General features: G+C 43.9%; 3 protein-coding genes across 4 annotated transcripts in view; 1 reads left to right on the forward strand and 2 right to left on the reverse strand.

Moving 5' to 3' along the window:
* fws (four way stop) overlaps positions 1 to 26,160 on the reverse strand; it is a 33,602-nt gene that overhangs the window by 5,163 nt on the left and 2,279 nt on the right. Inside the window, exon 2 of one of the 2 annotated variants that reach the window (XM_069504132.1) lies at positions 25,431 to 25,640. In XM_069504132.1, the coding sequence (XP_069360233.1) occupies positions 25,450 to 25,640 (191 nt within the window). In that variant the 3' untranslated portion in view covers positions 25,431 to 25,449. Of the gene's footprint in view, positions 1 to 25,213; positions 25,641 to 26,160 lie in introns of those variants that run through there. The other variant, XM_034977736.2, reaches the window with a different exon arrangement.
* Positions 62 to 25,235, forward strand: Lon (Lon protease). The gene is made up of 16 exons (XM_069504215.1): positions 62 to 391; positions 1,145 to 1,345; positions 4,839 to 5,100; positions 5,934 to 6,222; positions 6,772 to 6,901; positions 7,402 to 7,542; positions 8,269 to 8,432; positions 9,359 to 9,588; positions 10,524 to 10,716; positions 11,435 to 11,622; positions 12,174 to 12,349; positions 20,174 to 20,339; positions 21,167 to 21,353; positions 21,951 to 22,140; positions 22,805 to 22,954; positions 25,116 to 25,235. The coding sequence occupies exons 1-16, from the start codon at positions 182 to 184 to the stop codon at positions 25,155 to 25,157; spliced, it is 2,919 nt and encodes a 972-aa protein (XP_069360316.1). The 5' UTR covers positions 62 to 181; the 3' UTR covers positions 25,158 to 25,235.
* Positions 1,789 to 2,695, reverse strand: LOC138403511 (tRNA (guanine(26)-N(2))-dimethyltransferase-like). Its single transcript, XM_069504370.1, has 3 exons — positions 2,561 to 2,695; positions 2,203 to 2,457; positions 1,789 to 1,980 (listed from the first exon to the last, which is right to left on the reverse strand). The coding sequence occupies exons 1-3, from the start codon at positions 2,594 to 2,596 to the stop codon at positions 1,789 to 1,791; spliced, it is 483 nt and encodes a 160-aa protein (XP_069360471.1). The 5' UTR covers positions 2,597 to 2,695.

Here is a 26,160-nt window from a genome sequence, read left to right on the forward strand (position 1 = left end):
CTTGAGTTTAAGAACGAACGTCTATTATCAATGGTTATCAAATGTCAATGACAGCAAGTTTTTGACAGTCGTGCCGATTCTTAAACTTTGATTAGGAAAAATAACCTTATATTGTTATAAAATTGTTATTTTAAATGAAAACTGCTATAAGTTTTACGTAAAATTAGTAGTAAAAGTGAAGATGCACGCAGCAAATGCGTTAGTGAGGAATACGGTACTGTTCAACCCGAGTTTACGAACTTCTTCACAAGTGGCTCGAAATGTATCGAAAATTGCATCACATTTGCACCGAAAACCTGTGGGGAGTCGGATATTGAATAGCTTTAATAGATACAGTACGCAAAATAGCAGAGTATGCGCGTACGATGGAGGTTTTACACTCATCAATCAGGTATTGCATCAAGGCTATATGCACAGGTTATATCCATAAGTATCATAAAAATTAATCTTTGTGTGTTCGTTAGTTCGTTACCTATACACATACATTGTTCATCCGATCGAGTTATAACTATATACAGTTGTTGTTGACACTTGCGTGAAAGTTTCTGACGCATAACCATCAACATACCAACAACAACCAACAACAATAGATGGCACGCGAGTCACACTGCAATGCATGCAGAGCATTAGCTATGTTTAAAGTTCTTGCTCCAAATATCTGTTATTGAAATCTAGCTGTGGCCCGTGACTTACCTGTGTGGATTTACATTTAAGAAAATCTTTGATTAGAAAATCTGGGATAAAAAGTAGCCTATGTCACTCTCTAGGTTTTCAACTAAATCCATGCAAAAAATCCTTATCTATTCTTTTTGTGTTGTTTGTGCATGTTGTGTGGTGTGCATGTGCATAAGTGTGGATCTGTATTATAATTACAGTTATTGCTGAACTGAGTCACTTCTTTTGTATCCCATATTATTATAAACGTGAAAGTGTGTTTGTTTGTCATTCAATCATATTGCAACAGATCAACATGATTTTTTCCTAGGTACTGTTAAAGACATAGAGAGTGACATAGAGTACTTTTTATCCTGGAAAATGTAAGAGTTCCCACAGAATTTTTAAAAGCCTAAATCAGCACAAAAGAAGTGGCGGACATCAGCTAGTCGCCAATAAAGGTTTTTTCTACTGGCACCTTCCATTCCAGGTTTATCCTAGGAGACACTACTCCAGTAGCAATAAAAGTGAGCCAGAAGAGGAGGAACCTGCAGCAGATGCCAAAGACGAGACACCACTGTTCTCAAGCCAGCTGCCGGCCACGGTGGCCGTGCCAGAGGTGTGGCCACAAGTGCCTGTGATCCCAATCAACAGGAACCCTGTATTTCCTAGATTTATAAAGTTAATAGAGGTGAGAAATCACTGGAAATTGGAATTACTCAACACATTACCCAAGAGTGTAATGTTAAGTCAAAGTCAAAGCATTTGTAATGTTATAAAATAAATAAGAATAAAAATCTTTTTTATTCAAATAAACTTTTACAAGTACTTTTGAATCGTCGGATGCATCTACCACTGTTAAGACTGTTAAGTAACATTACACTTACATATTGGTATGGTATATTTTTATTTCGGCTGACGTCAAAATGACGTCATTTCCATTTAAAAACCCAAATCTAGGTGGATGGACAACATCAGACGAGTTGCAGGGAGCCACTGGATACAGGCGGTGCAAGAACGTGGCGTGTGGAAGTCCCTACAAGAGACCCATGTCCAGCAGTGGACGTCTTACGGTTGATGATGATGATCATGATGATGATCGGGCATCAGCTAGTAATAAATAACTAAAACAATTTACCAGGCATCATCTTGGCTGGTTTCAATCAACTCTGCCACACCATTATGCACAATGTTTGACTTTATGGTCTCAACAGCTTGCTCCGACAGGTCATTGGCAATGATTTTCGTTATGTTTGGCACTTCTTTAGCATAACGGATACTTCTAAGACCCGTTGCAGATAGGGCTTCTAGGATTGTTACAGGGATCTGAAAATTATTAAGTACTGAGTAAGAGCTCTTTATGGAAAGACAGGAACTAGTAAAATTTTTTTTGAAAGTTAAAGAAGCATAGCAAATAAGAATTTGAAAAAAATTACTTACAGCAAAATGTTGAATGTATAGATTTATTTCTACAAGCAAAATAGAACTCAAAATGTAATAGATAAGTAGTTATGTACTTGAAACAAAAACAATAGCCGTAAAACAAACCTCAGGGTTACCTCCATTTCCAGTAATATCTTCTACAACATTTTCAGATTTCTTTACAATTTTCTGAGCTCTGGCGAACTTCTCCTCAATGTAATCCTTAGTAAAAGCACTTAACACTGCTATGCTCAGATCTCTATTAAACTCTTGTACTGGGTTATAGAAAACCTTGTCTGATGTCAGACGTATTTCTGCTTGTCCTTCTTTTATACACTTTTGACTCGTCACAGCCGTAGATGCTTCCATTTTCATAATTTTCTAGCAATGAAAGAAAATTTAAGCTGATTATAACCCACAGTTATAACCTGGATATTTTGAAGGGCATGAACAAGGCAGAATTATGCATGGATATGATACTTACTGGACTATATCTTAATAAGTATCTAACATACTTCATATAAATAAGCGAAAATTTTGTTTTTTATGCAAAATTGGTTAATTTTTAACGAAGTTTACAGTGTAACAACACCACACTTTTGTGACATTTTTTTCATATCCACAGAGTACTTTGTAATATATTTCATATCAAAAGCATATCCACAGCATATCCCAATTCACAGACACAGACCAATAATCCGTACGTAATCACAGAGTATAGACTTAGTGTCACAGACCCTTGGGGCACCAACGTAGATAGAATAATAGGTAGATTTAAGTACTATTAGTAGTGTGGCTATGGCTGGGCTGATCCTTTGCGCCATCTTTGCGCGGAAATGAGCCAGCCCTTGAGTTTAAGAACGAACGTCTATTATCAATGGTTATCAAATGTCAATGACAGCAAGTTTTTGACAGTCGTGCCGATTCTTAAACTTTGATTAGGAAAAATAACCTTATATTGTTATAAAACTGTTATTTTAAATGAAAACTGCTATAAGTTTTACGTAAAATTAGTAGTAAAAGTGAAGATGCACGCAGCAAATGCGTTAGTGAGGAATACGGTACTGTTCAACCCGAGTTTACGAACTTCTTCACAAGTGGCTCGAAATGTATCGAAAATTGCATCACATTTGCACCGAAAACCTGTGGGGAGTCGGATATTGAATAGCTTTAATAGATACAGTACGCAAAATAGCAGAGTATGCGCGTACGATGGAGGTTTTACACTCATCAATCAGGTATTGCATCAAGGCTATATGCACAGGTTATATCCATAAGTATCATAAAAATTAATCTTTGTGTGTTCGTTAGTTCGTTACCTATACACATACATTGTTCATCCGATCGAGTTATAACTATATACAGTTGTTGTTGACACTTGCGTGAAAGTTTCTGACCCATAACCATCAACATAATACAATAGATGGCACGCGAGTCACACTGCAATGCATACAGAGCATTAGCTATGTTTAAAGTTCTTGCTCCAAATATCTGTTATTGAAATCTAGCTGTGGCCCGTGACTTACCTGTGTGGATTTACATTTAAGAAAATCTTTGATTAGAAAATCTGGGATAAAAAGTAGCCTATGTCACTATCTAGGTCTTTAACTAAATCCATGCAAAAAATCCTTATCTATTCTTTTTGTGATATTTGTGCATGTTGTGTGGTGTGCATGTATTGTGCATGTGCATAAGTGTGGATCTGTATTATAATTACAGTCATTGCTGAACTGAGTCACTTGTTTTGTATCCCATATTATTATAAACGTGAAAGTGTGTTTGTTTGTCATTCAATCATATTGCAACAGATCAACATGATTTTTTCCTAGGTACTGTTAAAGACATAGAGAGTGACATAGAGTACTTTTCATCCTGGAAAATGTAAGAGTTCCCACAGGATTTTTAAAAGCCTAAATCCGCACAAAAGAAGTGGCGGACATCAGCTAGTCGCCAATAAAGGTTTTTTCTACTGGCACCTTCCATTCCAGATTTATCCTAGGAGACACTACTCCAGTAGCAATAAAAGTGAGCCAGAAGAGGAGGAACCTGCAGCAGATGCAAAAGACGAGACACCACTGTTCTCAAGCCAGCTGCCGGCCACGGTGGCCGTGCCAGAGGTGTGGCCACAAGTGCCTGTGATCCCAATCAACAGGAACCCTGTATTTCCTAGATTTATAAAGTTAATAGAGGTGAGAAATCACTGGAAATTGGAATTACTCAACACATTACCCAAGAGTGTAATGTTAAGTCAAAGTCAAAGCATTTGTAATGTTATAAAATAAATAAGAATAAAAATCTTTTTTATTCAAATAAACTTTTACAAGTACTTTTGAATCGTCGGATGCATCTACCACTGTTAAGACTGTTAAGTAACATTACACTTACATATTGGTATGGTATATTTTTATTTCGGCTGACGTCAAAATGACGTCATTTCGATGTTACTGAGACATGGTTCCAGCGCATAGCAATTTGCGGGACTTATAAGATAATGATGTAATGCTGATAGTTATGTAAACTTTAAACTTGAGCTCAAGCAAATGAAGGAGGCATCAATTCAAACATAAATTAGACAATGACATAAAAACATTAAGTACTGTAACATAGACACATCAGTGCTTAGTCTATCTATACTTTAATTAATAAATAAAATTGAATTGTCTGTCGGTAATTTCAAAATACTACTCTACAGTAACTTTAGCTATTGCTGTAATGGTTTACATTAAAGTCCATTTATTCATCCAATTTTTTTTATTTTACAGATCTCAAACCCAGCATTAATAGACCTAATCCGCAGAAAAGTCAAACTAAACCAGCCATATGTAGGCATCTTTCTCCGTAAGAAGGAAGACGAGAAATCCGATGTTGTATCAAGTTTGGACGACTTGCATGACGTTGGAGTGTTTGCTCAGATACATGAGATGCAGGATATGGACTTTAAGTTGAGATTAGTTGTGATGGCACATCGGAGGATTAAGATCACAGGGCAGTTTATTGAGGATGAGATTGAGACTGGGCCGGCAGGTAAATATGGATTCTATAACATTTGTGTGCCTTGCATCTATCTTATTGTGATTAAGTTTTTTTTTAATTAATAGGATTATGAAACATTGCTTGAAATTCATTACTTATTCATTTAATTTCCTTATTAAAAAATAACACCAACCAAATACCAATTTTCTTGGATATAACTTGAAAAATTACAGATTTCCATACCAACTTTCATCCTCTGTCCAGTGTCCAACCCAATTCCCAAAACTCGTAAAATACATATTTCTTCATTTTCAAGTTTTTACTGAAACCCAAAATCAGCGGGCACGGTAGTGCCCCCTGATTTTGGCGGCCAAGCCATACTTTTTTTTACTAAGATGTAGGAATTGTAGAATCAGGGCTTATGAGTAGAGTTATTTGTTATTTAATATTATAAATGTGATACAGTCAAGAGCACTTAAGAGCTATATACTTTGGACTTGGGACAAGCCCCATGGGCAGCACAAATCGAAGCTCAGCTAGAGGCTTGGCTCTAGTAGAGATCTCATAACTTTTTAACAGTGAAAGCATTATGAACTTGTGAGTCTTGGCAACATTTACATGAAATGTTTTTGGTGGCATCCTATTTACACATAACTTAAGGAAAAATCAAGGATTTTCATACAAATTTTCAGACTTATTTAATCTTGTTGGTGAAGGAATATCCAAAAATCCTTTCTTAGTAAGGCCTACTGCCTACATCTCCTAGGAACTCTAAGAAACCTACTGTCAAAATTCCTATTTGTAACCCCTGTAGTCTAGATTGTTAGATCAGTCAGTTAGTGAAAATCTTGCAGCTTCACTTCTGAAATGAAACAATATTTCAGAAATGAAGCTCAAGTTTCCCGTGTTTAACGTGGAGTTTAACGTTACGCGCGAAGAGTCCGACGCCGAGCGACGGAGGCGGAAGTACCGCAACACGAGACGGAAGACCAACGACGCGGACCAGCCCACTGGAGAGAAAGAGACGCAGAAACCCGCGCCGGAGCAAGTGATGATGGTGAAGGTGGAGAACATGCAGCACGAGAAGTTCCAGCACAACGAGGAGGTGAAGGCGTTGACGCAAGAGGTCATCAAGACTATACGCGATATTATCAACATGAACCCGCTTTACAGGTGAGTCTTTCATAGGTACAGTCTGATCTTGAACCTGGCTGGATCAGTGATCTATTTGGTGGTGGCTGTGCTGCCGCGCTATTGGTTTGTCAGTCCACCTTTATCTGGTGGTAGGAAGTACAGCGTGATGGCAATGGTGTCTGCTCAGCCGCAATATTGGTTTATCGAGTCAATTTATGTATGAAATTAGTATTAGGTGGAACAAAATGAGATGCAATGTTGTTGTTTGTACTGCCGTGTGATTGGTTCGTCAGTCAATATTTTAGGAAAGTACAGTATCGATGCGCTGACACATCACATCACGCTGAAACGATCGTCGCCACGTTTGGCACAGAGATATAGTCCGCGACAGGATGAGATAGCAATCGGGATATGAGGCTTCGCATATCCGTTCGTCACCCGCGCTCGCCTGCACCGGGTTAGCGCGGAGGCTGTGCGGGTGTGGGGGTGTTCCCTCCCCAATTGCCACCTCGACATGTCACATACTATAGCTTGCATCCGGAAGACAGACAGAATATTTTTCATTAACATGGAACAATTATTTTCCAGGGAATCTCTCCACCACATGCTAGCACAGGGTCAAAGGGTAGTGGACAACCCGGTATATCTCAGTGACTTGGGCGCGGCGCTAACCGGGGCGGAGCCCGCTGAGTTGCAAGCTGTGTTAGAAGAAATGGATGTAAGATAATAAACTCTAAAGATGCACTTATACTAGCAATCTAGTCAATTTAGTCATTTTTATTGTGTAATGATATAGACAATTGGATATTCGGCAATTCGTGTTGGCGACATTAGCAATCCATACTTAATATTATAAATGGGAAAGTGTGTCTGTCTGTCTGTCTGCTAGCTTTTCATGGCCCAACCGTTCAACCGATTTTGATGAAATTTGGTACAGAGTTAGCTTATATTCCGGGGAAGGACATAGGTTAATTTTTATCCCGGAAAATTAAAGAGTTCCCACGGGATTTCAAAAACCTAAATCCACGCAGACGAAGTCGCGGGCATCATCTAGTATGGAATATATGGAGCAATTAGAAACAAGTGCCTGGGGGTTGTTGATAATATCTCTGTAACTACTATTTCGATAGTAGGTAGGCTTGATTATAGGTTGAAATGTTTTTCAATTCAATATATGTCCATATGTAAGTCAAATACAACCGAACCAATCTTTCACAGATACCAAAACGTCTGATGATGTCACTGTCACTACTGAAGAAAGAGTATGAGCTGTCCAAGCTGCAGCAGAAGATCGGCAAGGAAGTGGAGGAGAAAGTCAAGCAACAGCACCGGAAATACATACTGCATGAGCAGCTCAAGGTAAAAGAAAAGTTCCATACCATCATAATATGTCATATTGTCATTCCATGTCCTGTAGAAATAACACTTTTTGATCCCATACCTAGCCCACCTTACACTTGTGACTTCAGGGACCGCGGGTCATAAGTTAATGATGGACTGCGCCATCTATGATGTGATTTAGTAAACATGTTATTTCAACACACTTTTTGATATTTTTTTTGTGATTTGACCACAAATTCACGGTTTTCGGATTTTTTCCTTGTGGTATAAGACATTGCTATCTGCCAAATTTCATGATTCTAGGTCAACGGAAAGTATACTATAGGTTTTGATTCCCTTTTCTTGTCAGACATGACCGACCGACAGACAACGAAGTGATCCTTTAAGGGCGGTTACGCACTCATCCGCTCCGAGTCCGTGAAAATACGTTCTGAAGTAGTCCCATAACTATCTGTATGGTAGCTTATGACATATGACGTACATATTTTTTATACCCATATTTTCACGGATTCGGATCGGATGAGCGTGTGATCGCACCCTTTTGAGGCATGGATCCCTAGAAAAGCGATATGACAAGTTTACGGTCCTGCAACATATTTAATTTCTTTAGAATTCTAATACAGATCTTGATAATACGGAGTCGGGCATGCTCAATGCAATCCATAAGGGTTTTCCTCCTCCAAGGGAAAAATAATAATACGGATCTTGACGTCCCGATACTAAATTCTAATTTTCTTTGCTCAGGTGATAAAGAAAGAGCTAGGTCTGGAAAAGGACGACAAGGACGCGATAGGCGACAAGTTCCGAGACCGGCTCGCGGACAAACAGGTGCCGACGGCCGTGCAAACCGTTATCGATGAGGAACTCAACAAGTTAAACTTTCTGGAGAGCCATAGCTCAGAGTTCAAGTAAGCTCTTTTCCTTATACCACTTATACCCATACGTTTTTGTGGAGTGTAATGATTTGAAATTTAGATAAGTAAAAAGTCAAAATTTCTGACAGCTTTTCTGTTTTTTTTTTTGGTTGTTGGTTTGGTTGGCCACTATTATACAATACAATACAATACAATACAAACTTCTTTATTGCGAATATGGGTAAACAGTGGAGATGTTACAAAATTAATTCATCATCATCATCATCATCGTCATCGTCAACCGATAGTCTTCTGCCGCCGTCGTCCAGTGGCTCCCTGTGACTCATTTGATGTCAACTGTCCACCTAGTAGGGGTTCTCCAAGTTCCAATGGTACGCTTTTCGGTGCGAGGTCACCTTGCGACCCCAACGTCTATCGGTTTTTGGTCTAGCCATTACCACTTCAGCTATGTCGGTTACTCTGGTTCTACAAATCTATTAATTGGTTGATATAAATTAATTAACCGACTTCAAAAAAAGGAGGAGGTTCTCAATTCGTCAGAATCTTTTTTATTTTATTTTTTATGTATGTTCCCCGATTACTCGAAGACGCCTGGACCGATTTTGAAAATTCTTTTTTTGTTTGAAAGGGTATACTTCAAAGTTGGTCCCATTTAAATTTGGTGAAGATCTGATGAACATCTTCGAAGATAGAACAGGTTAAATAATATTTTTGGGGTCGGTGCCAATGAGGTGCCATTGTGGAGTCTCATAGAAATATGAAGTCTAGACGATTCGCGCAGCTAAAGCTAATTGGCACCGGCACTAAAAATATTATTATGGAACTATATTAACTCTTGTATACATAATATATTCGGTAATAAATTTAATTATTTTTCAATTTTTAGTGTTTGTGTATCGAAGTCGGTTTTTATTTTTTTTGTAATTTTTTTTTATTTGAATAGTATTTTTATTGCCCAGCGTAACCCGTTGCTACCTCGACTGGCTAACCTCACTCCCCTGGGGGGTGACATCAGTAGAGAACCTTAAACTAGAAGAAGCTCAAGTGATACTGGACGAGGATCACTACGGAATGGAGGATATAAAGAAAAGGATCCTGGAGTTTATAGCGGTCTCGCAACTGAAGGGCAGTACCCAGGGCAAGATCCTGTGCTTCCATGGACCACCAGGTGTTGGCAAGACCAGTATAGGTAAGCTTTTTATGATCTTATCTTATCTATCTAACACACTCTTATATCTATGGTATGTGGTATATGGTCTTAGGGTATCTTTAAAACAAGAGTGAATAGGCATCTTCTAGGTAAACGCGTCTCATCTTAGGCCACATCATCACTTTCCATCAGGTGTGATTGTGGTCAAGCGTATATATACCTATAATGAATTTTAAAAAAAATCTTGAAGTTAAAAAAAATTAACGATATACGGGGCGATTACAGGATTTACTCGCCAACCGTGGCTGACATCATACTCGAGTTTCAGCACATTCGATGCATCCGAATCTTGAAATCGACAGACGACAGTTTCAGTATTGAAAAACGCGTAAAAATGGCATTTTTGCGGGCTTACAAAAATATGTCCAAAATTATTTTGAGTGTGTAAAATTATAAGTTGTACACTAAAATAAGCATTTTTTCGAATCTATAAAATAAATTGGAAGATATACAAACAATCCTGGACGAAGATCATTTACAGAATGGGGATATAGAGAAAGAAATAAAGGAATAAAGAAAGGAATTTATAGGTTCTGTTCAGCGTCAGGAATGTTCGCAGATGAACGGACTGATTACTTCTTTGCAATAATGCGTCATCATCACTGCTGACAAGGCTGCGCTCAAGTACCAACCGCATCCTGAACATGTTTGCGAGCAAGATGGACTCACCAATGCTTGAACACTTTGTTCAAGCGTTGGTGAGGCCACATTTGTAAATTTGAAAAATAAAAATAAAATTTAACTGTCTTTTTGCCAAAATTATAGTAGTAGTTACTAACATTAGTTTTAAGTGAGTCTGTCTACTAACAAATTGAGCCATAGTTGCTTGCAATAAAAAGATTTTATTTATTTATTTATTTATAGTGGTCTCTCAAATCTGCGGGTTTCCATTCACATTGGTCTTTACGTTCCAGCCCGCTCAATAGCCCGGGCGCTGAACCGGCAGTACTTCAGGTTCTCAGTGGGCGGCATGACAGACGTGGCGGAGATCAAGGGCCACCGCCGCACGTACGTCGGCGCCATGCCGGGCAAGCTGGTGCAGTGCCTCAAGAAGACTGGCACCGAGAACCCGCTGGTGCTCATTGATGAGGTCGATAAGATCGGCAAGTGAGTATAGCCAGAGGTAGGCGGCATTTGAAGAACCAAGTACTCTCATCTTCAGGTCTTTTCGTTTTTGAAAAAGTTCCAAACTTTCCTGATCGTAATCTACACTTCAGTACCCATATTATAAATGTGAAAGTGTGTTGGTTTGTCCTTCAATCACGGCGCAACGGAGCAACGGATCGACGTGATTTTTTGCATGGCTATAGCTAAACACCTGGAGAGTGACATAGGCTACTTTTTATGCCGGAAAATCAAAGAGTTCCCACGGGATTTTTAAAAACCTAAATCCACGCGTACGAAGTCGCGGTCATCAGCTAGTAATATTATGAATGCGAAACTGTGTCTGTCTGTCTGCTAGTCTCTCACGGCCTATCCGTTCAACCGATTTGGAAATTTGAGAGATAGCTTGCATCCTGGGGAAGGATGTAGGCTACTTTTTAAACCGGAAAATCAAAGAATTCCCACGGGATTTTGAAAACCTAAATCCACGCGGACAAAGTCGCGGGCATCATCTAGTACTTAAATAAAATAAATAAATACATTTTATTTGGGAGCTTTTACTTGAAATTTTTGTTTGTAAATTTTTTCTGAGTAGCCCCAATGAACTTATTGTCGGGTTTTCAGTCAGTCATTGAAGTCTTTCAGATTTTCGTCTGCCGCCTAAACTTTGAAGGTTTTAGGTTGTTTCTTCAGATCCTGATCGTATTGTGGTTATATTCAGGGGCGTGCACGGAGACCCTTCATCAGCTCTGCTGGAGCTTCTGGACCCGGAGCAAAATGCCAACTTTCTGGATCACTACCTGGATGTGGCCGTGGACTTATCTCGCGTGCTGTTCATCTGCACTGCCAACGTGGTGGACCTCATCCCTGAGCCCCTCCGGGACAGGATGGAACTCATTGACATGTCTGGTAAGTGAGGGCTATCAACTCTTTTGAATTTGCTAAGCCTGAAGCAAACCAAGTATTTTTAAATTTTTTTATATAAGAAATATTTTCCAGCAGAAATTACTCTATGTTTATGTTAATTTTTTTTTGAAAAATGCTTGTCGTTTACGCATTGTGACGTCATTATTCGCTTTCCGTACAGCGTCACGTTAATAATTAATTATGTTAAAAATAAATAATAATCATGATTTTTTAAAATTATTCTCTTTAATAATTAATTCTAGCCCCATAAACTGCCGCTATACAAAAAAATCACATCATTTTATTATTATTTTGGACTATAATAATAAAATTAGCTGATGACTACGAACGTCGCAATAGCTATCTGCATGCCTAATTTCAGCCCGATCCGTCTGGTTGTTCCAGCTGTGCGTTGATAAATCAGTCAGTCAGTCTTCTTTTATATATTTAGATTATGAAATATAGAAAAATTACGTTAACATCGTTCGGTTCGTCTCGAATTTTCGCAACCAATTCTCTTGAAATGTTATCATAGTTGTATGTTACTACGACAGGTTACGTAGCGGAAGAGAAGCTAGCGATCGCCCAACAGTACCTGGTGCCGACCGCGCGGAAGAACTGCGGACTCAGCGAGGAGCAACTGGACCTCACCGCGGAGAGTCTACACACGCTCATCAAGTCCTACTGCAGGGAGAGTGGCGTTAGAAACCTGCAGAAACACATCGAGAAGGTAAATGTAACAACAGTACCTGGTGCCGACCGCGCGGAAGAACTGCGGACTCAGCGAGGAGCAACTGGACCTCACCGCGGAGAGTCTACACACGCTCATCAAGTCCTACTGCAGGGAGAGTGGCGTTAGAAACCTGCAGAAACACATCGAGAAGGTAAATGTAACAACAGTACCTGGTGCCGACCGCGCGGAAGAACTGCGGACTCAGCGAGGAGCAACTGGACCTCACCGCGGAGAGTCTACACACGCTCATCAAGTCCTACTGCAGGGAGAGTGGCGTTAGAAACCTGCAGAAACACATCGAGAAGGTAAATGTAACAACAGTACCTGGTGCCGACCGCGCGGAAGAACTGCGGACTCAGCGAGGAGCAACTGGACCTCACCGCGGAGAGTCTACACACGCTCATCAAGTCCTACTGCAGGGAGAGTGGCGTTAGAAACCTGCAGAAACACATCGAGAAGGTAAATGTAACAACAGTACCTGGTGCCGACCGCGCGGAAGAACTGCGGACTCAGCGAGGAGCAACTGGACCTCACCGCGGAGAGTCTACACACGCTCATCAAGTCCTACTGCAGGGAGAGTGGCGTTAGAAACCTGCAGAAACACATCGAGAAGGTAAATGTAACAACAGTACCTGGTGCCGACCGCGCGGAAGAACTGCGGACTCAGCGAGGAGCAACTGGACCTCACCGCGGAGAGTCTACACACGCTCATCAAGTCCTACTGCAGGGAGAGTGGCGTTAGAAACCTGCAGAAACACATCGAGAAGGTAAATGTAACAACAGTACCTGGTGCCGACCGCGCGGAAGAACTGCGGACTCAGCGAGGAGCAACTGGACCTCACCGCGGAGAGTCTACACACGCTCATCAAGTCCTACTGCAGGGAGAGTGGCGTTAGAAACCTGCAGAAACACATCGAGAAGGTAAATGTAACAACAGTACCTGGTGCCGACCGCGCGGAAGAACTGCGGACTCAGCGAGGAGCAACTGGACCTCACCGCGGAGAGTCTACACACGCTCATCAAGTCCTACTGCAGGGAGAGTGGCGTTAGAAACCTGCAGAAACACATCGAGAAGGTAAATGTAACAACAGTACCTGGTGCCGACCGCGCGGAAGAACTGCGGACTCAGCGAGGAGCAACTGGACCTCACCGCGGAGAGTCTACACACGCTCATCAAGTCCTACTGCAGGGAGAGTGGCGTTAGAAACCTGCAGAAACACATCGAGAAGGTAAATGTAACAACAGTACCTGGTGCCGACCGCGCGGAAGAACTGCGGACTCAGCGAGGAGCAACTGGACCTCACCGCGGAGAGTCTACACACGCTCATCAAGTCCTACTGCAGGGAGAGTGGCGTTAGAAACCTGCAGAAACACATCGAGAAGGTAAATGTAACAACAGTACCTGGTGCCGACCGCGCGGAAGAACTGCGGACTCAGCGAGGAGCAACTGGACCTCACCGCGGAGAGTCTACACACGCTCATCAAGTCCTACTGCAGGGAGAGTGGCGTTAGAAACCTGCAGAAACACATCGAGAAGGTAAATGTAACAACAGTACCTGGTGCCGACCGCGCGGAAGAACTGCGGACTCAGCGAGGAGCAACTGGACCTCACCGCGGAGAGTCTACACACGCTCATCAAGTCCTACTGCAGGGAGAGTGGCGTTAGAAACCTGCAGAAACACATCGAGAAGGTAAATGTAACAACAGTACCTGGTGCCGACCGCGCGGAAGAACTGCGGACTCAGCGAGGAGCAACTGGACCTCACCGCGGAGAGTCTACACACGCTCATCAAGTCCTACTGCAGGGAGAGTGGCGTTAGAAACCTGCAGAAACACATCGAGAAGGTAAATGTAACAACAGTACCTGGTGCCGACCGCGCGGAAGAACTGCGGACTCAGCGAGGAGCAACTGGACCTCACCGCGGAGAGTCTACACACGCTCATCAAGTCCTACTGCAGGGAGAGTGGCGTTAGAAACCTGCAGAAACACATCGAGAAGGTAAATGTAACAACAGTACCTGGTGCCGACCGCGCGGAAGAACTGCGGACTCAGCGAGGAGCAACTGGACCTCACCGCGGAGAGTCTACACACGCTCATCAAGTCCTACTGCAGGGAGAGTGGCGTTAGAAACCTGCAGAAACACATCGAGAAGGTAAATGTAACAACAGTACCTGGTGCCGACCGCGCGGAAGAACTGCGGACTCAGCGAGGAGCAACTGGACCTCACCGCGGAGAGTCTACACACGCTCATCAAGTCCTACTGCAGGGAGAGTGGCGTTAGAAACCTGCAGAAACACATCGAGAAGGTAAATGTAACAACAGTACCTGGTGCCGACCGCGCGGAAGAACTGCGGACTCAGCGAGGAGCAACTGGACCTCACCGCGGAGAGTCTACACACGCTCATCAAGTCCTACTGCAGGGAGAGTGGCGTTAGAAACCTGCAGAAACACATCGAGAAGGTAAATGTAACAACAGTACCTGGTGCCGACCGCGCGGAAGAACTGCGGACTCAGCGAGGAGCAACTGGACCTCACCGCGGAGAGTCTACACACGCTCATCAAGTCCTACTGCAGGGAGAGTGGCGTTAGAAACCTGCAGAAACACATCGAGAAGGTAAATGTAACAACAGTACCTGGTGCCGACCGCGCGGAAGAACTGCGGACTCAGCGAGGAGCAACTGGACCTCACCGCGGAGAGTCTACACACGCTCATCAAGTCCTACTGCAGGGAGAGTGGCGTTAGAAACCTGCAGAAACACATCGAGAAGGTAAATGTAACAACAGTACCTGGTGCCGACCGCGCGGAAGAACTGCGGACTCAGCGAGGAGCAACTGGACCTCACCGCGGAGAGTCTACACACGCTCATCAAGTCCTACTGCAGGGAGAGTGGCGTTAGAAACCTGCAGAAACACATCGAGAAGGTAAATGTAACAACAGTACCTGGTGCCGACCGCGCGGAAGAACTGCGGACTCAGCGAGGAGCAACTGGACCTCACCGCGGAGAGTCTACACACGCTCATCAAGTCCTACTGCAGGGAGAGTGGCGTTAGAAACCTGCAGAAACACATCGAGAAGGTAAATGTAACAACAGTACCTGGTGCCGACCGCGCGGAAGAACTGCGGACTCAGCGAGGAGCAACTGGACCTCACCGCGGAGAGTCTACACACGCTCATCAAGTCCTACTGCAGGGAGAGTGGCGTTAGAAACCTGCAGAAACACATCGAGAAGGTAAATGTAACAACAGTACCTGGTGCCGACCGCGCGGAAGAACTGCGGACTCAGCGAGGAGCAACTGGACCTCACCGCGGAGAGTCTACACACGCTCATCAAGTCCTACTGCAGGGAGAGTGGCGTAGAAACCTGCAGAAACACATCGAGAAGGTAAATGTAACAACAGTACCTGGTGCCGACCGCGCGGAAGAACTGCGGACTCAGCGAGGAGCAACTGGACCTCACCGCGGAGAGTCTACACACGCTCATCAAGTCCTACTGCAGGGAGAGTGGCGTTAGAAACCTGCAGAAACACATCGAGAAGGTAAATGTAACAACAGTACCTGGTGCCGACCGCGCGGAAGAACTGCGGACTCAGCGAGGAGCAACTGGACCTCACCGCGGAGAGTCTACACACGCTCATCAAGTCCTACTGCAGGGAGAGTGGCGTTAGAAACCTGCAGAAACACATCGAGAAGGTAAATGTAACAACAGTACCTGGTGCCGACCGCGCGGAAGAACTGCGGACTCAGCGAGGAGCAACTGGACCTCACCGCGGAGAGTCTACACACGCTCATCAAGTCCTACTGCAGGGAGAGTGGCGTTAGAAACCTGCAGAAACACATCGAGAAGGTAAATGTAACAACAGTACCTGGTGCCGACCGCGCGGAAGAACTGCGGACTCAGCGAGGAGCAACTGGACCTCACCGCGGAGAGTCTACACACGCTCATCAAGTCCTACTGCAGGGAGAGTGGCGTTAGAAACCTGCAGAAACACATCGAGAAGGTAAATGTAACAACAGTACCTGGTGCCGACCGCGCGGAAGAACTGCGGACTCAGCGAGGAGCAACTGGACCTCACCGCGGAGAGTCTACACACGCTCATCAAGTCCTACTGCAGGGAGAGTGGCGTTAGAAACCTGCAGAAACACATCGAGAAGGTAAATGTAACAACAGTACCTGGTGCCGACCGCGCGGAAGAACTGCGGACTCAGCGAGGAGCAACTGGACCTCATCGCGGAGAGTCTACACACGCTCATCAAGTCCTACTGCAGGGAGAGTGGCGTTAGAAACCTGCAGAAACACATCGAGAAGGTAAATGTAACAACAGTACCTGGTGCCGACCGCGCGGAAGAACTGCGGACTCAGCGAGGAGCAACTGGACCTCACCGCGGAGAGTCTACACACGCTCATCAAGTCCTACTGCAGGGAGAGTGGCGTTAGAAACCTGCAGAAACACATCGAGAAGGTAAATGTAACAACAGTACCTGGTGCCGACCGCGCGGAAGAACTGCGGACTCAGCGAGGAGCAACTGGACCTCACCGCGGAGAGTCTACACACGCTCATCAAGTCCTACTGCAGGGAGAGTGGCGTTAGAAACCTGCAGAAACACATCGAGAAGGTAAATGTAACAACAGTACCTGGTGCCGACCGCGCGGAAGAACTGCGGACTCAGCGAGGAGCAACTGGACCTCACCGCGGAGAGTCTACACACGCTCATCAAGTCCTACTGCAGGGAGAGTGGCGTTAGAAACCTGCAGAAACACATCGAGAAGGTAAATGTAACAACAGTACCTGGTGCCGACCGCGCGGAAGAACTGCGGACTCAGCGAGGAGCAACTGGACCTCACCGCGGAGAGTCTACACACGCTCATCAAGTCCTACTGCAGGGAGAGTGGCGTTAGAAACCTGCAGAAACACATCGAGAAGGTAAATGTAACAACAGTACCTGGTGCCGACCGCGCGGAAGAACTGCGGACTCAGCGAGGAGCAACTGGACCTCATCGCGGAGAGTCTACACACGCTCATCAAGTCCTACTGCAGGGAGAGTGGCGTTAGAAACCTGCAGAAACACATCGAGAAGGTAAATGTAACAACAGTACCTGGTGCCGACCGCGCGGAAGAACTGCGGACTCAGCGAGGAGCAACTGGACCTCACCGCGGAGAGTCTACACACGCTCATCAAGTCCTACTGCAGGGAGAGTGGCGTTAGAAACCTGCAGAAACACATCGAGAAGGTAAATGTAACAACAGTACCTGGTGCCGACCGCGCGGAAGAACTGCGGACTCAGCGAGGAGCAACTGGACCTCACCGCGGAGAGTCTACACACGCTCATCAAGTCCTACTGCAGGGAGAGTGGCGTTAGAAACCTGCAGAAACACATCGAGAAGGTAAATGTAACAACAGTACCTGGTGCCGACCGCGCGGAAGAACTGCGGACTCAGCGAGGAGCAACTGGACCTCACCGCGGAGAGTCTACACACGCTCATCAAGTCCTACTGCAGGGAGAGTGGCGTTAGAAACCTGCAGAAACACATCGAGAAGGTAAATGTAACAACAGTACCTGGTGCCGACCGCGCGGAAGAACTGCGGACTCAGCGAGGAGCAACTGGACCTCACCGCGGAGAGTCTACACACGCTCATCAAGTCCTACTGCAGGGAGAGTGGCGTTAGAAACCTGCAGAAACACATCGAGAAGGTAAATGTAACAACAGTACCTGGTGCCGACCGCGCGGAAGAACTGCGGACTCAGCGAGGAGCAACTGGACCTCACCGCGGAGAGTCTACACACGCTCATCAAGTCCTACTGCAGGGAGAGTGGCGTTAGAAACCTGCAGAAACACATCGAGAAGGTAAATGTAACAACAGTACCTGGTGCCGACCGCGCGGAAGAACTGCGGACTCAGCGAGGAGCAACTGGACCTCACCGCGGAGAGTCTACACACGCTCATCAAGTCCTACTGCAGGGAGAGTGGCGTTAGAAACCTGCAGAAACACATCGAGAAGGTAAATGTAACAACAGTACCTGGTGCCGACCGCGCGGAAGAACTGCGGACTCAGCGAGGAGCAACTGGACCTCACCGCGGAGAGTCTACACACGCTCATCAAGTCCTACTGCAGGGAGAGTGGCGTTAGAAACCTGCAGAAACACATCGAGAAGGTAAATGTAACAACAGTACCTGGTGCCGACCGCGCGGAAGAACTGCGGACTCAGCGAGGAGCAACTGGACCTCACCGCGGAGAGTCTACACACGCTCATCAAGTCCTACTGCAGGGAGAGTGGCGTTAGAAACCTGCAGAAACACATCGAGAAGGTAAATGTAACAACAGTACCTGGTGCCGACCGCGCGGAAGAACTGCGGACTCAGCGAGGAGCAACTGGACCTCACCGCGGAGAGTCTACACACGCTCATCAAGTCCTACTGCAGGGAGAGTGGCGTTAGAAACCTGCAGAAACACATCGAGAAGGTAAATGTAACAACAGTACCTGGTGCCGACCGCGCGGAAGAACTGCGGACTCAGCGAGGAGCAACTGGACCTCACCGCGGAGAGTCTACACACGCTCATCAAGTCCTACTGCAGGGAGAGTGGCGTTAGAAACCTGCAGAAACACATCGAGAAGGTAAATGTAACAACAGTACCTGGTGCCGACCGCGCGGAAGAACTGCGGACTCAGCGAGGAGCAACTGGACCTCACCGCGGAGAGTCTACACACGCTCATCAAGTCCTACTGCAGGGAGAGTGGCGTTAGAAACCTGCAGAAACACATCGAGAAGGTAAATGTAACAACAGTACCTGGTGCCGACCGCGCGGAAGAACTGCGGACTCAGCGAGGAGCAACTGGACCTCACCGCGGAGAGTCTACACACGCTCATCAAGTCCTACTGCAGGGAGAGTGGCGTTAGAAACCTGCAGAAACACATCGAGAAGGTAAATGTAACAACAGTACCTGGTGCCGACCGCGCGGAAGAACTGCGGACTCAGCGAGGAGCAACTGGACCTCACCGCGGAGAGTCTACACACGCTCATCAAGTCCTACTGCAGGGAGAGTGGCGTTAGAAACCTGCAGAAACACATCGAGAAGGTAAATGTAACAACAGTACCTGGTGCCGACCGCGCGGAAGAACTGCGGACTCAGCGAGGAGCAACTGGACCTCACCGCGGAGAGTCTACACACGCTCATCAAGTCCTACTGCAGGGAGAGTGGCGTTAGAAACCTGCAGAAACACATCGAGAAGGTAAATGAGGCTTCCCACAAATTTTACTTTTTTTTGAATTGTAGGTGTGTACAAAGTCAAAATCCCTACTAATATTATAAACTAGCTGATGCCCGCGACTTCATTCGCGTGGATTTTGGTTTTTAAAATTTCTATGTCATTCTCCAGGCCTTTAGGCAGTGGTCCGACCGCCGGCGAGAAAACCACTAATTATCGGCGATTTTCTCTCTCAAGAAACGCACAATAAATGAACATTCCATGAAAACGAAAGAGATGCATATACCAAAAGTTGCTCTCTGTCTGTTTACACTGCCGGCGACGACTCGCTTTACTAGTTTTTGCGTTGAGCGACGACCTTTCAAAAATAAACTCGCTCAGCGATATTCGTAACGCGATGCTCGCTCGCTTGAACACTGTCTCTGTGTCAAACTCGAATGACAGCACTAAGTGTTGCCGGTTTCAGTAAGCGACCACATTGTAAAACCCCGACCGATTGTAATAATTGAATATACCAAAAATTTGGAAAAAGGGGAGCTGTTTTGTGCTAGAATTAAAAAAATATCAAAAGTACGGAACAGTAATAAATGTGTGTTATTGTATTTTCACAGGTGGCTCGCAAAGTGGCCTTCAAAATAGTAAAGCAAGAGGCTGATAAGATGGTGATAGACGACAGTAACTTAGCGGAACTAGTGGGCAAGCCGACGTTCAAACATGACCGTATGTACGACATCACGCCGCCTGGAGTTGTGATGGGACTGGCCTGGACAGCTATGGGTTAGTTCTGTTTATCATCATCGTGATCACTCGCCGGCTCACTACTGAGCACGGTCTCGAATGCTCAAGTGTGGTTTGGCAGACTTCACACACCTTTTTTTTTAAATAATATTAGCCATGTTAAATGACTAATATTTCCCTTTCCTCTCCGACTAAGCGTCAGGCTTGTGCTAGGAGTGGGTACGACAATAGTGCAAGGGGCGGGGTTTGAACCGTCGACCTTTCGGTTTTCAGTCCACTCCTTTACCAGTTGTGCTATTGAGGCTCTGAGAACCTTTGAGAACATTATGTAGGACTCTCAGGCATGCAGGTTTTTTTTAAAGAATATTTGTTAGTTACGACTAATATTCCCCTTTCTTCTCCAACTAAGCGAAAAGCTTGTGCTGGGAGTGAGAACGACAATAGTGCAACGAGTGGGGTTAGAACCGGCGACCTTTCGGAGTTCAGTCCGATCCTGAACCGTTGAGCTATTGAGGTTTCCTCACGATGTTTTCCTTCACTGTTAAAGCAAGGGATAGTAAATTGTTTAAAACGCACATAACTTCAAAAAGTTAGAGGTGCGTGCCCGGGGTCCAACCCCGAACTCCCACGGCTAGCAGAACCACGTCTTAACCACTAGGCTGTCATCGGTCAGGTCTCCAATCACATGCGAAAGTGTGTCTGTCTGTCTGCTACGTTTTTACGGCTCGTCCTTTCAACGGATTTTGGTACAGAGATAGCTTGCGTCCCGAGAAGGACATAGGCCACTTTTTATCCCACGGGATTTTTAAAATCTAATACCACGCGGACGAAGTCGCAGGCATCATCTAGTGAATAATATTTTTCAGGTGGCAGCACACTATACATTGAAACAGCTATCCGAAATCACCTGAAGGACGACAAGCCAACAGTGGGCACTATGGAGTTAACCGGCCATCTTGGTGACGTCATGAAAGAGTCAGCGCGCATCGCCTTGACGGTCGCCAGGAACTACCTCGCAGAGCATTATCCTGATAATAGCTTCTTAAATACTAGGTGAGTTAACATTTTGCAGCTGCTTCCCACCTCTACATTCAAGAGCAGTTTTCCATTTCATAAACTAGATGTCGCTGCACGTAGTTTAATAACGCTAGAAAAGTTTTTACTATCAGACGAATCATCTGTGAAAGAAACTAGCTAAAAAAATAAAAGAAAAAGACCGAAAACAATTAAGCAGTATTTTATACTAATCTTTTATCGATATTTTTTAACGTCCAGTAAAAACAAGTGTAAAAAGTTACGGTGTGGTAGCATGCCTTGGTTAACAATTTTGTTATATTCATCATCATCATCATCAACCGATAGACGTCCACTGCTGAACATCCGATTGCCACTTCAGCTTAGCAATCTAAGTTAAATGACTCGTTTTGGCTAACAGTAGTGCGATTTCGTAAAACCTGCATCAATCATTATTACAATCTCAATTGTCGTGATTGACTGAATTTCTGCTATTCTTGTTGCAACAATGCGTTGTAGCCAATAGTGAGCGAGCACTAACCAATCAGAGGAGATTGCGATCGTGACATTGTAGCTGTCAGTCTACCGCAATCGCGCAGCTCATTAATATAATAACGTTAAGTACTTGTTTTTCAGTCACATCCACCTCCACGTGCCAGAAGGCGCCACGCCCAAGGATGGTCCTTCAGCGGGCATCACCGTCACTAGCGCCCTTCTATCCCTGGCCTTGCGGCGCCCGGTCAGGTCACAGCTGGCCATGACCGGGGAGGTGTCGCTGACCGGACGAGTGTTGCCAGTCGGCGGGATCAAGGAGAAGATCATTGCGGTGAGTGTTGGGATGACCTGCCTCCACCGCGCACCGGTGCCATACTTGAAGTGCTGTAGAGGTGCAACCTCTACCGTTACTTGGCTGGCAGCTATTAGGAAAACTTCGCAGCTGCCACAACAATATTCAAATTTGAAACGCAGTGGAGAATCCTCGTGGTCACGCACGTTACAAGATTCCACATTCCCTATCATCCGCTCGTCACGTCAATATCTTCTACCATTGTATTATATAAAGCTCGCGAGCCCGTCTGTATTGTACATAACATATCAATTGTAAAATAAACATCACTATATGTAGCTGGTTCTTCATTACATCAACCCTTCAGCTACAGTGCCTTTCTATCTCTAGGGCTCGTCAAGTCTGAAGTCACAGCTCGCAAAAACACATTGTTTTTTTAGATACAAGTTAGCCCTTGATTGCAATCTCACCTGGTGGTAAGTGATGATGCAATCTAAAATGGAAGCGGGCTAACCTGGAAGGAGTATGGCACCTCTGGTTTCTACACGGCATCGTAACGCTTGCTAAATCGCTTGGCGGCACAGCTGTTCCAGCTTTGGCTTGTTCATATAATAAACCACCGGACGTGATGCAGCACGCCAAATGTAGTCGATTTTTTTTTTTTTTTAAATTACTGTTTAATATATAATTTCTATATACCCAGGCCAAACGCGTGGGAGTGACGTATGTGATCCTCCCAGAAGAGAACAGAAGAGACTTCGACGACCTGCCCGACTTCATTCGCGACGGCATCGACGTGCACTTCGTCAGCGAGTACCACGACGTGTTCCAGATCGCCTTCGCGCCCGAACAGGTCAATTGAGCACCTTATACTATACCATAGAACAGATCATCATCATCAACCAATAGACGTCCACTGCTGGACATAGGTCTCTTGTTGGGACATCCACACGCCACGGTCTTGAGCAGAGAGTACTAAGGGTTAAAGGAAACAGATAGTCGTGAAGTCAGTTGAATAATGAAATTTTGCTGAAATTTTAATAGTTGTCTTCCCGCGGCACGAGTTGCCCTTAGTACTACAGTACGTAGCAGAAAGAAATGTACATCGACATTTAGAAGGAGATAGCCGATTTGTAGAGCGTTGTCCCTGTCATTGAGACCGACAAAACGTCATATAGGTATGAGTGACAGACACAACGCTCTACAAAGCCGAAATGTAATTCTAAAGGCCGATGTACATTATTTTCTGCAGCGTACTGTAAAAAGTATGTGTATTATATTTGAATATTGCATTTTTTATTGTATTATAGTTTCTTTTTTCATATGAAGTGAATTATTCTTGGTTTTAAAAATAAAAATAATAATTAAACTAGATGATGCCCGCGACTTCGTCCGCGTGGATTTAGGTATTTTAAAATCCCGTGGGAACTCTTTAATTTTCCGGGATAAAAAGTAAGCTCTCTGTACCAAATTTCATCAAAATCGGTTGAACGGTTAGGCCGTGAAAAGCTAGAAGACAGACAGACACACTTTCGCATTTATAATATTAGTATGGATATGGATTGTGTACAATCTAAATATATAAAAGGAAAAGGTGACTGACTGACTGACTGATCTATCAACGCACAGCTCAAACTACTGGACGGATCGGGCTGAAATTTGGCATGCAGGTAGCTATTATAACGTAGGCATCCGCTAAGAAAGGATTTTTGAAAATTCAACCCCTAAGGGGGTGAAATAGGGGTTTGAAATTTGTGTAGTCCACGCGAACGAAGTCGCGGGCATAAGCTAGTATTATATAATTTTCGATTGATCTTAAATTTTGTAAGAATAATTCTCTTTAAATATTGTTTCTTATAGACTGTATAGAATGTAAGTATTAAATATTTTATATACCAAAACGGATAATGGGGCCGATTCTCTAGTACACAATCTCTAAACTAAACTAAATTAACAGGTCTAAGTCTAGTGCTTTCCTTTTCCGCAAGCAACATTATGAAAGGGATAGCAATAGATTTAGACGTGATATTTTAGTTTAGTTTAGAGATTGTGTACAAAGGAATTAGCCACAATATGTAGGTAGTTTAGAAAATTAGCACTTAGATGTATTTGGTCTGGGTAGATATATTCTAAATCCTAAACCTAACTAACCAAACAAAAATTTTATATCCTTTAATTTTTTTCAAATTAAAAATGTTGCAATAAAACTTATCGCTAACCTCATATTATAATTAATTGTATCGCGTGGAATGGTGGCAAGAATATTGGCTGCATTTTCGAGATAAACAGCCAAGCTGATCCTTTGCACAAAAAAAACACACAAAAAACAACCTTTCTGTCACTAGATCAGGCTATATTAACCATGAAATTTGGAATATATGTATCTACTACTTTTATTTAGATTTAGTGTAAAATAGCACTTTGTAAAGCATGTTGTAAAAAGATAGATGTTACATTAGTGTAGAGTTTTATTTTATTTGTAAAAGACAAACCCTTTCCTTGGTTACAATAATTTGATGGTTCTTGTTATTAATTTTATTTGTATGTCATGATTATGTTATCATTAAACATTTTTTAATAAGTAAGTAATAGTTTTAGTTTCCATTTTATCCTCACGAAAGACTTCTTAGTTTGAAACAAGAAGCGAAGCTTCTTAACGGACGTTTGGAATGGATAATGGCACAAAGTGAAACGAATGGACTTTTTGGCTATTTGCTATATAAATTAGGTATCGCGGGATGAAGCCTCGGGAAAAATCTAGTCTTCAAATATATAAAAGGAAAAGGCGACTGACTGATCTATTGACGCACAGCTCAAACTGCTGGACGGATTTTGCTGAAATTTGGCATGCAGATAGCTATTATGACGTAGGCATCCGCTAAGAAAGAATTTTTGAAAATTTAACTTCTAAGGGGGTGAAATAGGGGTTTAAAATTGAAGGCGCGTGCATAAGCTAGTTAGTATAAGAATCGAATATCAATGCACTAAAACTAACTGCTAAGTTTGGTGGACAGATGGGAGAGTTGGCTGGCGTCAAGAGCGCGTCCTACGTCTAGCGATAAGGACTAGAAGACAACACACAAGTTTTGTTTCAATAAATTTTATTTTAATAAATATCATAATAGCATAATTTACACATGAGTTTTATTTATACACTGTGGCTAATTAAGTTGTACACAATCAAAGGTCCTTAATACAGGGTGTAACAAGAACGCTGGCAAAAACTTAGCGAAAACTTACTAAGAAAGGATTTTTGAAAATTCAGCCCGTAAGGGTGTGAACTAGGGGTTTGAAATTTGTGTAGTCCACCCGGACGAAGTCTTCGTTACTAGTTTTAATATACATGAACTAATTTTTTAGCGCTTTTTTCCCATCCTCAAGTAATTGTAGCAGAACCGGGTAGACCTCGTCGTAGCAAGTTATTTGATTCTGTCTCACATGGTTCTGGTATCGTTGTAACGCGCCCGCGACAAACTCTAGTCTATCCCTTTCGTTCTTGTGAGTTTCCAGCCATTGGATTAGTTTCTGTATGTTCCAACCTGAAAGTATAAACATTTTTGAAGTTGTATAGAAGCAGGCGTTATTTTGCGGAAGTCCGTGATATACAATGAACCAAAAGCTTAATTTGCTATAATCCGCTGAAACAGGTTGAATCTGTATGATGCAACATGCAGCATGCGAAATGCACCGCCCGCCCTCCCACTGCTAAGCATGCAGGAGAAAGCAGCCACCAAGCAAGCAATACGCACCAGCACCACCACCACGCAGCACCACACAAATCCCAAAATGCAATTGTACATCGTAAGGTCTACATCTCCTGAGGATGCTCCGGTGTCAGGGCGAAACGTGCGTCGAGTATTTTGGGATTTGTGTGGTGGTGGTGCGTATTGCTTGCCTGGTAGCTGCTATCTCCTACATGGTTAGCAGTGGAAGGGTGGGCAATGCATGTTGCATCATACAGATTCGACCTGTTTCAGCACTTTCAGCAGATTATAGCAAATTAAGCTTTTGGTTCATTGTATTTTTGAAGTTGTCGTATTGTTTATGTACACATCTGAT

This window comes from Maniola hyperantus, chromosome 17 (genome assembly GCF_902806685.2).
Source record: "Maniola hyperantus chromosome 17, iAphHyp1.2, whole genome shotgun sequence".
In the NCBI taxonomy this organism is placed as follows: domain Eukaryota; kingdom Metazoa; phylum Arthropoda; class Insecta; order Lepidoptera; family Nymphalidae; genus Maniola; species Maniola hyperantus.

Coding starts and splice junctions, on each gene's coding strand:
- Lon (XM_069504215.1), top strand. CDS start 182: ATGCACGCAGCAAATGCGTTAGTGAGGAATACGGTACTGTTCAACCCG. Junction 9,589..10,523: donor TGTTGGCAAGACCAGTATAG/GTAAGCTTTTTA, acceptor TTTACGTTCCAG/CCCGCTCAATAGCCCGGGCG. Junction 10,717..11,434: donor GAGGTCGATAAGATCGGCAA/GTGAGTATAGCC, acceptor GGTTATATTCAG/GGGCGTGCACGGAGACCCTT.
- LOC138403511 (XM_069504370.1), bottom strand. CDS start 2,596: ATGAAGTATGTTAGATACTTATTAAGATATAGTCCA. Junction 2,458..2,560: donor ACTTATTAAGATATAGTCCA/GTAAGTATCATA, acceptor TTTCATTGCTAG/AAAATTATGAAAATGGAAGC. Junction 1,981..2,202: donor GAAATGGAGGTAACCCTGAG/GTTTGTTTTACG, acceptor AATAATTTTCAG/ATCCCTGTAACAATCCTAGA.